Source organism: Lygodium microphyllum, chromosome 3 (assembly GCF_053477565.2).
Source record: "Lygodium microphyllum isolate KBCC chromosome 3, Lygodium_microphyllum_v1.1.10, whole genome shotgun sequence".
Lineage (NCBI taxonomy): Eukaryota > Viridiplantae > Streptophyta > Polypodiopsida > Schizaeales > Lygodiaceae > Lygodium > Lygodium microphyllum.
This window is the reverse complement of record NC_141137.1, coordinates 132,458,297-132,474,082: the sequence shown is the minus strand read 5'-3', so window position 1 is coordinate 132,474,082 and position 15,786 is coordinate 132,458,297. Positions and strand designations below refer to the sequence as shown.

Below are 15,786 nucleotides of genomic sequence, written 5' to 3'. Positions count from 1 at the left end.
CAATGATAGTGGCTACTCGTACTTTGACAAGGGACGCTAGCATTAGAGGCTCATGTAGTAGGTGTGTAGGAGGGAAGTACTTCTTTATACAACTACCATTGAAGAAGCCTATGACCTCACCTTTTAGGGTTTCAAGTTCTATGTTAATAGTTTGGCTGATGATTCAAACTTTGAAAGGACCTAGCCCCTGAAAATTTATTTTCTGTTTATGTTCCTTGACTGAGTACAATAGTACTAAGTCACCTTGTTCAAAGTCTCACTGCTTGACATGCTTATCAAACCAGTGTTTGCGTCTTGCCTTCTCACATATTAGCACATGGGTGGCTAGAAGCTGAGTTTCGATAAGCGTTCGGCATTTTGCCATCCATGCCTCCTTCCCATCCCATCTCTCTTGAAGGGCTATCCTCAGCCTAGGAACAAAGAGCTCTAAGGGTAGAATTTCCTCGGTTTTATAGGTCAACCTAAAGGGAGTCTGACTCACAGCCGTTTCATAAGCCGTGCGGTAAGCCCACAAGACTGCCATCAACTTGTTATCCCAGTCACTGTGCGACGCAAAGACTATCTTACTCAAGACATTCACCAATATTTTATTTTTCGATTCAATTTGCCCGTTTGCCTGAGGGTAATAAGGCGAAGATTTTCGATGGATGATTAGGAAGGTGGATAGGAGATGAGCTATCACTTCATTAATAAAGTGTGTGCCTTGGTTGCTAACAAGTTTGATGGGGCAGCCGAATCGTGAGATTACTTGCTTCCATAAGAACTTGGCAGTGGTCCTAGTGTCATTCTTTCTCGTAGCTCGTGCTTCTGTCCATTTCGTAAGATAGTTGGTGGTGACAATGATATATTTAGCTTGTGAATACTATGTCGTGGGACTAATGGGTTCGACGAAGTCGATCCCCATTTCTCAAAGGGTTGGCATGCAATGATTGGGGTTAGCTCCATGTGGTCCTTACAAATAGGAACCCTAGTTCCTTGGCACTCATCACAATGCTTTACGAATTGTGTTGCCTCTCGGAAAAGAGTGGGCTACCACAATTGGGACTGCAACACCCTCCTGCGGGGGCAGTCGTATCTCCACTAAAGTGTCCTCCTGCAATTCCACTATGTGCATTTGTGAGTACGCCATGCATTTCATGCTCACACACATATCTGTGTAGCAATCCGTCTTGCCCCAACTTGTAGAGTTGGCATACTATCAATAGAGTTGATAGGGTTGGATCTTTAGGATGAGCTGCCTAAGTTGGGCCTTTTCTATTGGTTGTTCAGGTAGTCCATGCTCAAGCATTTGGACTATGTCATCTGCCCAATATAGCATCATGTTGGCTCTAAACAAATGTTCAACACAAACCGCCGATAATACCCTGTATGGCGTAAGAAGCATTGAATGCCCTTGTGATCAGTTGGGGGTGAAAGATCGACAATGAATCTAACCTTTGAGAAGTCTGTGGCAATGCCATTTTTCGACACTACATGCCCTAAGATGCATCTTTGCTTTACCCAAAACTGGTACTTCAAGGGAATGAGAGGTGATATAGTCGACATCATTCAAAGACTGCTTAGAGTCTGTATAAATGTTCCCCCCAAGTAGAGTGAACAGACAGGTCGTCACTCAACGAAGACCTCTAATTCCTTCCTAAGCATATCTTTGAATATAGTGCACATCATTCTTTGAAAGGTAGTTGGCACATTAGTCAACCCAAAAGGCATGACTATGAAGACAAAGATGCCCCATTCAGTGATGAATGCGGTCTTGTGTCTATCATTAGGATGCACTTGCACTTGATTGTATCCAGAGAAGGCATCTAAGAAACTATAGGCCTCTTTGCCTGCTACTCTCTCGAGCATGTGCTCAATGTATACGGCAATGGATAGTTATCTCTCTTTGTAGTCATGTTTACCTTCTTGTAATTGATGCACACTCTAATCTTTCCATTCTTCTTCAATACGATGACTATGGGCAAAACCCAGTCCGTGTGCTCAATTTTGTAGATGAATCCTGCCCTCATTAGCTTGTCAATTTCTTCCTTGATAGCATGGGCGTGCTTTAGATTCATGGGATATGGTCGTTGCTTGACCAACATTGCATCTAGTGTCATGGGTATGTTGTGAGTCACCACACTCGGATGTATGTTGTGAGTCACCACACTCGGGTCTAGCCCCTTGATCTTTTCTAGGGACCAAGCAAGGATGTCTATGTACTCTTGTAATAGAGCAATGAGGCTTACTTCCTCTTCCTTGGACAAGTCATCCGCTATAAAGACAGGTCGGGGTGTCTCCCCTTCCTTGGCTAAATTGACCTCCTTAACCTTGGCAGGTCCTCTTATTGGTTCGCTTGCTTGCCCCTGTCATTTGGCTCTCGGCAAGATCACTACCCTATCCCCTTTTCTGAATTTCATGAATCGCCTTGGTAGATCTTGTGTTTTTTGTTGCTCTTCTACCTGTTTATCCTTAGGCCGCTTCCGTCGTTCCTCCCTTAACCATCAACGTCTTAGGTGGACGGGGGTAGGTCCCCCTTGGTGCGTCTAGTCTTGGAAGGTCGAGGTATCTCGGGATCACTATCCGAGTTGACTTCTAACTCAGAATCGAACTCTTCGTCTTCACTAGAAGAGGGAGTCTCTCCTGGTGGTTGCAACTCAGAACGCGAGTCTGTTCTCAGTAGTGGTGCGTCACTCGGTTGAACTAGGCCTGTCTACTCATAGTCAATTGCACCTATGTGCTCCAACCAAGTTTGATCATACTCCTTGCACATGACTCCTTTCTCTATTCTGAAGGCAATCTACTTGTGTGGTCTGGAATCAACTCATATTTATTTGATTACACATCCCCTAGTGTCGTATTCCTTGGTGTCTATTTCCCTTTCGCTCTCATCATCACTGAAGGAACAATAGTCTTCATATTCATCATCAAGATATCTTTATCTGACTGCTCATTATTCTCCAAGCTCTGATACGTCTCCTCTTGTTGATCAGGGACTAAAGCCCAATGGTACATCAAGTTTAAATTGTGCAGCTTGGACCATAGCCATTCAAACTCATCCAAGAGATCGAGGAGTGGCTAAAGATTAGTTGATGGATTGCCAGCAACCAACTTGCCAGTGGTCAAATATCCTAGGATCTCTAGTAGCTCTTGTCTATTGTTCAGGACTTGGAATGTGACAGGATTGGGTTTTTCGCTTCCAACTATCATGCAGATTGGTACTGAGGGTGTGTCCTTAGGGTTGCCAATTGTCTTGCTAGCTTGTTCGTACTCCTCATTGTCTGAGAACGGCAAGTCGATGGTAGTAAGAATATGCATCTAGTCTCGCTCGTTCTCAAGACACAAAATATACTTGGTTAAGGCCCCGTAGGATTTCCTAATCTGGGCGTCACCCTTCAACATGGTGGAGATGGCCTAGATGCCATCTCCACCATGTTGAAGGGTGACGCCCAGATTAGGAAATCCTACAGGTACTCCTCATTGTCCAAGAATGCCAGGTCGATGATGGTAGCAAGAACATGCATCTAGTCTCACTCGTCCTTAGGATGCCAAATATACTTGGTTAAGGCCCCATAGGATTTCCTAATTTGGTTACCACCCTTCAGCATGGTGTAGATAGCATCTAGGTCAACCGATATAGTCTTCCAGGTGTCCATCTCTATCCTCATAGCCTCTGTTCGATTGCCTAGGAAGATGAGACTATTACCTTAGTCTTGTATGACTCTTGCATTGCACATCCACGGTGGCCTAACAGGATGTCGTAGTCCACTCCCTTCATCACTATAAAGTCAACAGAGAATTGGACTCCTGCTATCTTCACACGCCAATTCTTTAACACATCGACTGGTTTTACCTTCATTTCGTTAGCTAGTGTGACGTTGAACCTAACAGTCTCAATCGGTGGGTCACTCCAAGTTTGGAGCACCACTCAAAAGGCATTCATGTGCAAGAACATAGATACGGAGTACAGCGTTAGGCTAGGTGTTTGCATTTTCGGGTCGTGCTTGTGCAAGCCTACAACGGCTTGATCATTTGATTCTTTGACCCACTATTTTAACTCTTGCCATAGTGTTGGATGCTATCTAAGCAGGTCTCCTAAGCTTAGAGTCACAAGGGTGGCCACCAATGTATTAAGGAGGTTGCTAGCTGCTTGCCTCTCTCCTAACCCCGCAGTTCTTGGGCAATGGCCTTGACTAATTTGCTAGCCCATAGCATTTGGACTTTCTCTAAGCAGCACTACTTGTGGTGCAGTCGCATCCCTCGATTTTAGTCGTGGGGATGGGACTGCTGTGCTCATGCTTGAGAGATCATCGATCTCGTCTTCTAGTATGGGTTTAGTGTCTTTGAGGTGCTCTTAGGCTTCTTTCACCCACTCCATCACCTTCTCGATGGCTTTGAGCTGGCGCTTCGGGTTGGGGTACTCCCCGACCCTAGCACTTCCCATAGCAGTTATCTTCGGAGCAGTCATTTTTGTCTTTGCGTCAGTGACCTTCTGTCTAGTAGGCAATGTTGTGATACTTTTGGTTTTGAGCACGACCTTAGCATCTCGTCTCCTCTTCCTTCATCTCTCTGACTCTTCTTTCTGATTGAGGTTGCATTGAGATTGCTAGGCCTTGGCAATGATATGTCGGCCTGTTTTGTTTGTGTGCAGGTCATGACATGCGACAGGATGGGTGTGGCCTCCCCATCAAGTGTCTCAACATCGAATAACCCCAATGGGACTAATGGCTCATTTGTCGAACTAGAGGATGGCTTCCTTCTAGGGCAATCAGCAAAGAGATGAGTGATTCCACACTCAACACATCTTAGGTCAGCGTTGTCCCTCTTAGCTTGCTCCCTCTCGGGGCAGTGCGATGAAATGTGTCCTGGGTGACCGCAAGTCCTGGCTCTTGTGTTTGCCATCCTAGGTCTTTGCCTCTCCCTCTACCTAATGCCATCACCAGTACTAGTCGATAGTCCATAAGGACTGCATTGCCTTCTTCATCGTACAATACATAAGGGTTTACATAAGGCTCGTCACCATTCGGCTCCTCCACATAGTGGACTAGAGTATGACTCAGTGGATGGGTTACGTAGGATCCACGTGGTCTAGAGATACCTGTAGGGTTTATCTGCATCCTAGGGATGGTCAAGTTAGCATCATTAGGTGCTGGGAGGGCCAATGGGGCTCCCCTTCCAAAAAAATTTGGCGGCCTATTTGCAAGGTAGGGTTGACCATAATGTTGCAAGTATGGGAGTCTTCGTGGTAGTCGACAATGCATGGCGTCATGGCCAAACCTACCACAATTAGCGCAAGGTCGCGAGCTAGGGTCACTCTGCTGGCAAGAGGCTTCCATCACAATGCATGCATTGGACGTGTGGGCGCATTGGTCGTCTCATCATCTCCTACAGTTTGGCTATTTCCATATTTATCTCTTCTAGCTCTTGTCCTGAATCAACGCCCTTCCCTTTATCCTGAGCGCTTGGGCTTGATCTCTCACTGGGCGTCGAAGCCCTCTCAAAATTCATGGCGTTGGACTCTTCTCGATTTGAGCTTCTGGAGCTTCTCTCCTTGAGCGATGTGGTTGTCCACTCTAATAGCTACTTCAAAGACCCTTGCCAATGCATCTCACTACAAGCTCGAGTTGCCAGCCAAGGCTTTGTAGAGCTCTTCACTTTGTATTCCATTGATGAATACCATGGACACCGCTCTTTCAATTGGCCTCTCACCCATAGGGATTCTCTTGAAGAGGCTCCTCACATGGGTCACATAATCTCAGATGTCCTCTCTCTCTCAACTTGACGTTTATAAGTCACACTAGGAGATTATTGGAGTACCCAAGTTCAAAAAATTATCTTACTGAAGAGATTTTTCAGGCCATTGAAATTGACTTGCTTTGAGCATCCAGACTCGTGTGCCAGGACCAATTCTAGCATTGAGTGGGATCAGTGAGGCCATTGGCCTCGCAGACCTGCTCGACCTACTCCACAAAGCTATACGGGTCGTCATTTACTTGGTATTTGTCCAAGTAGCGATGTTGCTAATGCTACAATGCTTTGCTTTGCTGCCATGTTATCTAGTAATCGCTTCTCATCAAAGACTCACTCAACATGAGGTCTCCTTCTAGCGCTCTCTTGCTCTCTATTTGATTTCTACCTGTTAAGGCTAGCACTCTCTAGATCTCTCACATTTCCATGCTCTGGTGTAAGCTCCTAGTTTGTTGATCCTGGTTGTACGCGACTATGCCTTGTAGAGCCTTGCATGCTAGCTTCCTCTCCTCAAGATCTGCTATGATATCCTCTGTAGGCTTGCTGTGGTATTCTAGCTAGGTTTGAGCATCATATTTGCTCACTAATTATTGGATCACCTCAAGAAAATCTCCTAGGCCAAGTTCTTCGTTGCTTCTACGGATTGAGCTGCCCTCTTCCATGTCTAATACTTCCTGTTCTACCAAGTTGTCGATTGGGTTGATGAGGTTGGGTAGATCCACTTCCTCAATAGTATCAGTCCTTACTGTGTTTGGCTTTTTAGTTTCCTTCTTCGCTTGGCCCTACTTTTGGGGATTCGATCACCCATCTATATCTTGGGATCTTCTCTTAATGGTGGGTTTCTTCAAGTTTTTTTGTCTAAGTGAGTTCCTTGTTAATTACAAATAGCTTTTAACTTATCCTCACTCTGTGCGTGTGTATTCTTTTCCATGCACTGTATGCAATCAAGCTTTTAGCTCTTGTTAAGTGTGTTTCAAATGCTAGAAATCACAGTGAGTGAGAAAAACAAAGTGTCTAAGCAGTTCCAGCACTCTCACTTATGGGTTTGGCTAATAGGCTTATATGTTCGTCGGTTTCTGGCTGTCCTCACCAACTTATAGGGTTTTTCGATGTGCCTCTTACTCAGTTAAGATTTGGTTGGGGTCTATGACTTCGCTTAATGTCACTAATGGGCTGGGTCGCTAGATAGTTGACTAGCGTCATCTTTACATCTATGTTTCGTTGATTCATCTATTCCTTGCATGCCAGAAACGTGTTTCAAGTGTCTGTGTGGCCTTCGGAGGTTTGCTCGGCCGGTGTCCTAGGTGGATATGGTCCAGATTTTAAACATTTTGGAAAAATTTAGATTATGCCCAACAGGTCCGAATTGCAGGGGCCGAGTGTATGACTCAGACGACAGGCCAAGTGAAACTGGCTGAATTGGGCCGAGTCGAATGGCACAAGGCACAAGTGGATAGAGGCCAAATATGGGGTTCGAATAGGCCGAATGGCCAAGGGCCGAATACCTAGTCTGGCCGAGTGTACTACTCGCACAAGCCGAGTCTGGGTGGGTTGAGTGGCTACGTATCGGAATGTGCCAGGATGACTTGGACAGGCCGAATGGCTGAGGACTAGTGGCCGAGGGTGGCCGAGGCCGATTCTAGGACTCATCCCAAGGTTGAGCCTTGAACAGATCAAACGCAACATGTTTTTTACCGGAATGACGTAAAACTAGTCGTGCCGAGTGATTCTGAGCTTCACATTTGCCAATCACTTCCAGATTCTATCTATACATGAAGGAGAATGTATGGGTATACCTATAGTGGAAAACAAATTTGTCGGCGGCAAGATCAAAGTGGATCCATGCAATGGAGCTCTCTCTCTCTCTCTCTCTCTCTCTCTCTCTCTCTCTCTCTCTCTCTCTCTCTCTCTCTCTCTCACATAACTAGGGTTTCAAATGAGCTCTCCCTTGGCCTCTAGGCTATTAAACCCCTTCCTAGCAAAGCTCTTGCCACTCCTAATCCCTCACTTGTTGATCTTAATCCCCTTGAGCATTCATTCTTTCTGTCTTTCTTAATTTGTGCCCTGTTTGGGCCTGTTTTACAACAACAAACCCTACGCTTTTTCAATCGATTTCTAACCTTAACCTACTCTAAATGCGAGAAGAATTGAAAGTAAAGTACTGAACTGATTTCTCCTACTCTCCTATTCATCTAACCATTATAATAACCAAAATTCTTACTTGTTGTGAAGATTAAAAACCCAAAACTTCCTATCTATCTCAAGCTCCGGTTCGGGGATGAAACCCTTACTTCGATGCTCGATTTGAAGCATGCAAGTGCTCAAGCTTGAATTTTTTGGTCTTGGCAACAACAAAACCAAAATATAGAGGTAAGCTCACGCTCAACCACCAAGACGCACGGACCGCTTATCCCTTCAAGCATTTCAAGCGAGCACCAATGGCTACCTCTCACATAGCCGATGCACTATCCCTCTCTATGACTGTAGTGAGCTTACATTGATGCATGATTGAGTTGTTTCCTCTCTTAAGCACTCCAATAGCTCTAGGATTCATGATGCAAGCTCAAGCATCCTCAAACCTCTTCCTCCAAGCTCTATCCTCCATAGCCACGTGCGAGATGAGAGAAGAGAAAAAGAAGAGAGGAGGTGTCCTTGTATATTGTTGGGTGGGAGAATTTTCACCATCCAAATAGATGACCATCCACACATCATCCATATGAAGAGGGAAATTTTTTTTGGAGCTAATGTAACTTTATGCTATGCTTACATCTCTCTTAGGCTTTGTCATCTATCAGAGGATTACAAAATTCTAGTTGTTAGGCAATTAAGGTAAATTGGACTAGCTTTTTCAATATGGTTTCAAAATATCAAGGGAAAATATTTAGATGTCTTATATGTTGCTAGGTGCAATGTATAACATGCAAGGTGGTGGTGATGTGGTTAGTGTTGAGTTCTTTGATGGTGTGCATGGGCAAGGTGGTGGTGATGAGATAAGTGCCAACTTCTTTAATGGTGTATGTGGACACAATCATTTTCTTTAGTAAGATCTAATCGGCTCAAATGGAGAAGCTCTCTTATTCCTATGGAGCTTTCCATGGAGTGAATAATGGGATATAGTGGCATTGGAATAGTGTATAGCCTTGAAGGAGGAGGAAATCCTTTGGTTTTCTTCAAGGCTAAGATCCTTTGCCTTAGCCTATTAAAGTGGTTAGACTCAAACCAACCTTGGACCCACATTCCTAGGTGGGGGATAGAAGTCTCCCTTTTATTGGGAGGAAAATAGTGAAAAGCTTATATAAAAAATTGTTGTATCAAACTAAGGAGTTCAATATGGCCTAAAGCCTAGTTGGTGCCTAGCAAGGTCTCACCAACAAGGACAAATGAAAAGAAAATAATTTCAATTGAAAAGCGATTTGCATCTGATGTTCGGCATTGAGTATGGATGCCAATCTTTAAGGGCCACTTGCTACATATCATATGTTGCTCATGCCATTGTAGTAGTGGTTGAGGACGTGTACAATTTGCATTCTTACTCAAAGAGAATTTCGATGTTAGGACACAACCATCCAACCACACCTCTTCACATCACAATATGTAAACATGATCTTAATCATAAGAGTGGCCAAAATAACAACTTGGCTATGTTCTTGCCCATTAACACATGGCACATTTGGTGAAAAAATCCAAGTGACAACCATTAGGCCCTTGAACTTGAAGCCCTTCCCCAAGTTCAAGGTCATACCAAAGAATGGTCTTGAGAATTTGGATGTAGTGTTAAGGTCCAGTACACCTCCAAATATGGCTATCTAATAGTCCAAAAAGATAAGAGTGGTTAACTATTGTGTGTATCTAATTATTAAACATTATGGTACACATGGCGTCCAAAATAAGTACAATGCTACCATTTTATGGCCACGTGCTACAATTGGGAACACGTCAAATATAGTGACATCCATAAGAATCATAGAGAAGAATGTGTAAGTACCTTGCAGTGCCAGGGAGTAAATAGCTCCCGAATGAGATAAGGCAAGAAAGCTCTCACATCCGCTACCATTTGCATATAAGAACCAGCCATTTGGATCTCAAACATGGTAAATCATCACCATTAACATAAGAAAGCTAGCACAAAAGAACTCCATTAAGGAATAAAGCATCAAGAGGTATGGATCCTGTGTTATCTTGAAGAGCTATGGCTGACGCATGAGAAGTGTGATGCCCTGCCTCAGGACTTCCATTGCTGGTCGAAGATATGAGGACAAGTGCTGCTGAGCCGCTATTTTTAGGCACTATCTCCAGTCCAAAAAAGGTGCCATCAACTCTGTTCATTGCTCCAACAACAGAGCTGCCTCAGGACTTCCATTGCTGGTCGAAGATATGAGGGCAAGTGCTGCTGAGCCGCTATTTTTAGGCACTATCTCCAGTCCAAAAAAGGTGCCATCAACTCTGTTCATTGCTCCAACAGAGCTGCCTCAGGACTTCCATTGCTGGTCGAAGATATGAGGGCAAGTGCTGCTGAGCCGCTATTTTTAGGCACTATCTCCAGTCCAAAAAAGGTGCCATCAACTCTGTTCATTGCTCCAACAACAGAGCTGCCTCAGGACTTCCATTGCTGGTCGAAGATATGAGGGCAAGTGCTGCTGAGCCGCTATTTTTAGGCACTATCTCCAGTCCAAAAAAGGTGCCATCAACTCTGTTCATTTCTCCAACAGAGCTGCTTCTGCCCCTCATTTTTCCCGCTATAGACCACGTCAGATCAGATACTGTTCACGTCGTTTTTTAAACAGGCACAGTGCTGGAAATACATATAGTGGGCTGCTTCAAATGAGCTGCCATTAGCTGCTGCTCACTCTTCTCACTCTACTCAGAATGGGTTGCTTTCCATCCATTGTGCTCTGTTAATATAGATCGTGCCATCAGCTAGTCAAAATGGGCTGCCATTAGCTACTGTAATGACCCCCATAAAGGAAGGCGCCATATCTATGAATTGAGCTCCTAATTACTGTTTACCAGCAGTGTCGCTGCTCGTTATTGTATTCCCTGACACGTTGAAGAGCCGGCTACTTCTCTCTAATGTTCATGCTAGTTCATCTGCCCTCTCACTTGGAAGATCTCCCCCATTATCCCCGAATTTCCTTCACTGATCAGCTGTTCTACAATCATATATACAGCTGACATTTCAATGACAATTCTGCTGCGATAAGACAAGCTGATTTTCTAAATCTCTAGCGTCCTTCTTCAACAAGTACCTCTTCCAATGGTGAAGGAAGAACTACCAAGTTCAAGGGATACACATTCCAGACCTCGCAAACAAGGATTAAGCCGATGAAGAAAGGACTGTGGAATATTGCTGATAAGAAAGAGAAGAAGCCAGGGAAGCAACTCAAGTGTAGCTATAGCTACATGGGAAGTCGGAAACGACAAAGCTCAAGCCATCATCAAACTAGAGTTGGATGATGCCTATATCCATAGTATAGATGGATGTGACACTACAAAGGATACTTGGGACTAGCTCAACAAACTATTTGGATCTCAATCACAAAACTCCAAGTTTGGATTTCTCATTGAATTTTTCAAACCAGAAATGAAACCCCAATCATCCCTTGCATCTCGTTTAAATCATTTGAAAGGTATTGAACTTAGCCTGGAGGAAGACATTGTCGTCAACATCTTGCTCAAATCTTTGTCTGAGGAGTATGACGTTGTGGTTACTATTCTTATCAACATGTATTCTCCTAGGCTAGTTAAAGTTGAAGACTCTCTTCTAGAAGATGAGAAAAGACTAAAGTTCAAGCAAGAGATATCAAAGTACAATATTAAATAAGCAAATATAGTATGTTGAAGTGCCAACCCACTTCGTCATAGTATCAAAGCATTCTAAGTGGCCATCAAAACATAATGATTACCTATGTGCAATGTTGATGGCCTAATAGGTTTGCCAAAATCCAATTTCCTTTTCTAGAAAGGATGAAGAAAAATAATGGCTAATGTAGAATGGTCCTTTGGTACTTTACTAGCTCAATCGTATCGATAATGCATTACAAGATCTATGTGCCAACAAGCACCTTCATGAATGTTAGACTAGTGTGATTTGATTTGTAGGGTTTCTCATGGTTCAATGGGAATTTGTCATTCAACTCTTACATTATTTGGAACTAAGTAGGGGATAGAAGATTAACTCAAGAGCATCTCTTATCAAGCTATAGAAATAGAAAGAAAAGTATTTGATGAAAATTAGGAAGAGATAAGGGAGGTTCATTCCCATTTTACCAAAACCAGCAAGGTTGAAAATAATATTGTTTTGCATAGCAAGCTTAATGTGATTATCCTAGTCCTCCATTTTGGTCTCATAAGAAGTTGATAATCTCGATTAAAGAACTTGGAATGTGTAGTAATATGCCCCTCATGTAGGCATTCTTACATTAATTCTTATTCCAAATATCTTATGGCTTTTTATAAAACCTATGACCTTGAACAAGATTATCATTACCAATCATATGAATGAGAAATTTGAGCCACAAAGAATCATAAGCCCAAGGACCACCAAGCTTGGGGCTAGAAGAAACTTTTATGACAAGATTGTACTTGTTCTAAGCTCCTTATAGACTCTTGGCCAATAGGAAGACTTCATAGGCTATCAATAGAAGGGACTAGTTTGAAGACATGAGTACTTTCTTTATTCATCTAAATGGCTCTTAAAGTACAACTTTACATATTTTATATGATGTAGATATATCGCTGTCCTCCACATACCTCATGCCATAACAATTGACTCTTGTATGCACAAATTCTCCCATGTAGATGGGACCAATTCACATGAATAGACATGTCCCTTTTTAGTTGGCTTTGACTAGCAAACCTATTGAAGAGGAGCCTTGTATAATAGATTTGCTAAAGGGCAAAGGGATCAATGACAATGCCATTCATAGTAGTCATAGTGATACATCCAAAAGGGCTCAAACAATGAGGAAGAGGCCTTTTGCACATAGACTATGCTAGCTGAGAATTTTGCACCATCAAATTGTGTGAGCATGTTTGCACCAAACTAACTTAGCGAGTCACTTTTCAACGAATAAAGCTTTTTGGGATGAGGAAGTAGCATATAGCAGGTTGAGGGAAGTGCACTCAGTCTTGCAAGACAAGGAAACTCCCTGTAGAAAGTTTGAAGGTGACACAACTAGCCAAATTTTGCCAAAATTGATATAAAAATATCAGCTCAGTTACTTAAATGGTGGAGACCTCATCAAAGAGCTGAGTGCCAATGCTCAAACTACACGAATTAAATACAAACTTGGCTTTGTGGGAAAGGCTCCGAAATGATCTGTTGTGCTCGATCATTTGGGACTTGCTAATTAGGGAAAAGTTACTTTTTAAAGGCAAAGGTTTTGGGTTGAGAACTATTGGTAACACTCGAAAGCTTTGAAACTCGTGTAAGAAAACCCTCGGGAACCGATTGAGTCCCTTCTAAAGTCATGTACTTCAACGCTAGATAACCAAGTTTACTGTGAACATAACACTTTACCTTATTTTCCTGAAAATAATGATTTTTCGGAAGAAAAACAAAAAAAAACAAAATAGGAAAACGGGAAAATGCGGACCTGCGGCAGGTAGACGTTGACCGAGCTGGCCACGTAGGCGTCGATGATGAACTGGAAGGAGATGCGGCCGGTGGTCTGGGTCGCATACAGGGCAATGTCACCCATCCAGAAGGCGGCTCGGACTATGTAGGGGGAACCGGAGGCGACGGGCGATAGGCCGTAGCAATACTTGGAGTGGTTCCCGGGGAAGTAGCGCAGGGTGGTGAGGCGGGCGCTGGAGTCGTCGGCCGGCGGGCTGACGCCGGTAGCCTCGCCCTCCTTCATGACGCTGGAGTCGGGTGTCCACACAATGCTCGTGGTGGGGTCCGTGTAGTTGGCAATATCTTCGTTGCCGCAGTCGATGCTGTAGAAGCCTATTCACACCAGCGAGAATCTAATTAAACATAATGAACGTTCTAGGCTGTAGTTACACATCACTTATTAAGTTTTAGGCATCTTAAATTGCCCCCCACATAATCCTGATAACAACATCGTGGGGGGAGCTACCAAATGCCTTATAGCTCATTGCTTGCAGTGGTAGGGGAAAAACGATAGGATCCGCGCCCTTGCGCACTTCTGGTCCTCATCCGCCATTGCAATTTGCAACAGGTATGGGGTTGCTCCCTTGGAGAAGCTCGTGATGTTGACACCACACACTTGGCATATTGTGATAAGGGGATAGGGATCCTAAGGTGGGGGGTGGCTCAAGATGTTCACATTATTTACTACATGGGATCCTCCAACAGTGCAACAAGATATGCTTGCAAGAGTCCATGCAGTCATGTAGAGTTAACAAGAGGCTAGGTATGTATGCCGTGGCTCCCAGCTTGCATCAGTTGATCTTGTTGACACTGCTGCTTGGGATCCTCCGACATAACAAAGAACAAGATAAGTTTGCAAGAGCCCCATGTAGTGAGTCAGATAGAGTCAACGATTAGAGGGTAGGTATGGGGGGTGGCTCCCTTGCAAGAGCTCACCATGTTGTCATTACTACTTGGGAATAACATAGAATTCCTCCGATTGCAGCTTCGGAAGCACCACAATGCTGACAATAACATCATCTACCACTAATCTGAGAGCTTCCTCATGGACAAGGACCCGAACTTTGGATAGAGAAGCAGATCAAGAGAGTGCTCTCGGCGTCATCAGTACAAAGATTGAGAGCCTCTCAGCTCAGGTAAAAAGACTCTGAGCTCAGATGGGCTCTCATCTGAGCACTCTCTGGCTAAGATTGAGAGCCTTCTCCGGCTTTCCATCTGAGCACTCATCATCGTATTAGATGAGACCGTCTTAGCTTCTCAATGTGTTTGCAGCTGCAGGTATAAGCTTCTTACCTGTCACCTGAGCTCGCACCGCTGATCTGCTGTCGATGCTACTAAGCAAGGTGAAGGCCACCACCAGGACCACCGCCATTGGCGCTCCTCTCACCATTGTTACCGCTCCCTCTCCTGCAGGTGATCTGAATGTTGCGCCATTGCAGCAACGATGCATAGAGTGTACCTCTCAGAGCTCTCTCTCTCTCTCTCTCTCCGCTTACTCTCTCCGATAACTCGACCGCTAGACTATGCCTTCCTCTCCTAGCGCTATTCTCGACAGGGCTATCTTATCATCTAGCTAATGTTGAGGCTGCACTGCTGCAGCCCAACTCTCTCTCTCTCTCTCTCTCTAGGTCGTGGTGCGAACGTGTACTTCTTGACTTTCCGGCCCACTGAACGCGTTGACTCCGATCCATTTTATTCGTCACTTGTTTTTCTAACTGGGAAGTTTTCAACGTTCTACCTAGTACCGACTAAGCAACACCACATCGGGTTAAATTGGCACTAAACCCATCGGGAGTTCCAACTTCCGAAATATGATAACCTCTAAAGATTTTCAACTATCTTCCAGGTTTAACCAGTTTCTTGACACAGTACACTAATTTAATTCCTACAGCCCAGACCGCAGTCCCTTAAACAAACACGTTACAATTATACAAGGCATGCTAGAGTAGGCCATAGCCCAAAATCAAGGTCACATCAAAGCTTGGAAAACCACTCCACATGGAGCGAGGCCCAACTTGGAATACGACATACGTTCCATTGTGCAATCAAACACCACATGCGTCCCCTTCATGGCGAATGTGGAAAAAGTCTAGAGATTAAACTATGAGCTTGCTTTTATCACATGTGTGGGCCTTTACTTAGAAAACATTGAAAAGCATGCTAAGCACATGATCACAGCCCTCCAAAAATAAAAACATTTGTGCCAAATGAGCACTACCTACATCAATGGACGAAACTAAAGATGGACAAGGTGCACTTGCTTAAGGTAGAGTTGAAATATTATATCTCATATGTGGATCAAGATGGGAGAAAAATGGTGTATCTACAATTATTGAGGCCAAAACCATCCTAGGTCAATGCTCTTGGTAGAATGGTATATCCATACAACATTTGATAAAGTACAAGATACAACCCTAATATGTGCATAGATATAGCAACAATAG

The 15,786-nt window shown here is 43.9% G+C and overlaps 1 protein-coding gene across 2 annotated transcripts in view; it reads right to left on the bottom strand.

Annotated features, from left to right (window-relative positions):
* LOC148038912 (putative LRR receptor-like serine/threonine-protein kinase At1g67720) overlaps positions 1–14,926 on the bottom strand; it is a 52,127-nt gene extending 37,201 nt beyond the window's left edge. Inside the window, exons 1-2 of one of the 2 annotated variants that reach the window (XM_087674798.1) lie at positions 14,636–14,926; positions 13,323–13,675 (exon numbers count right to left, since the gene is read on the bottom strand). In XM_087674798.1, the coding sequence (XP_087530924.1) occupies positions 13,323–13,675; positions 14,636–14,792 (510 nt within the window). In that variant the 5' untranslated portion in view covers positions 14,793–14,926. Of the gene's footprint in view, positions 1–13,322; positions 13,676–14,635 lie in introns of those variants that run through there. The other variant, XM_087674799.1, reaches the window with a different exon arrangement.
* Positions 14,927–15,786: the final 860 nt, after the last annotated feature.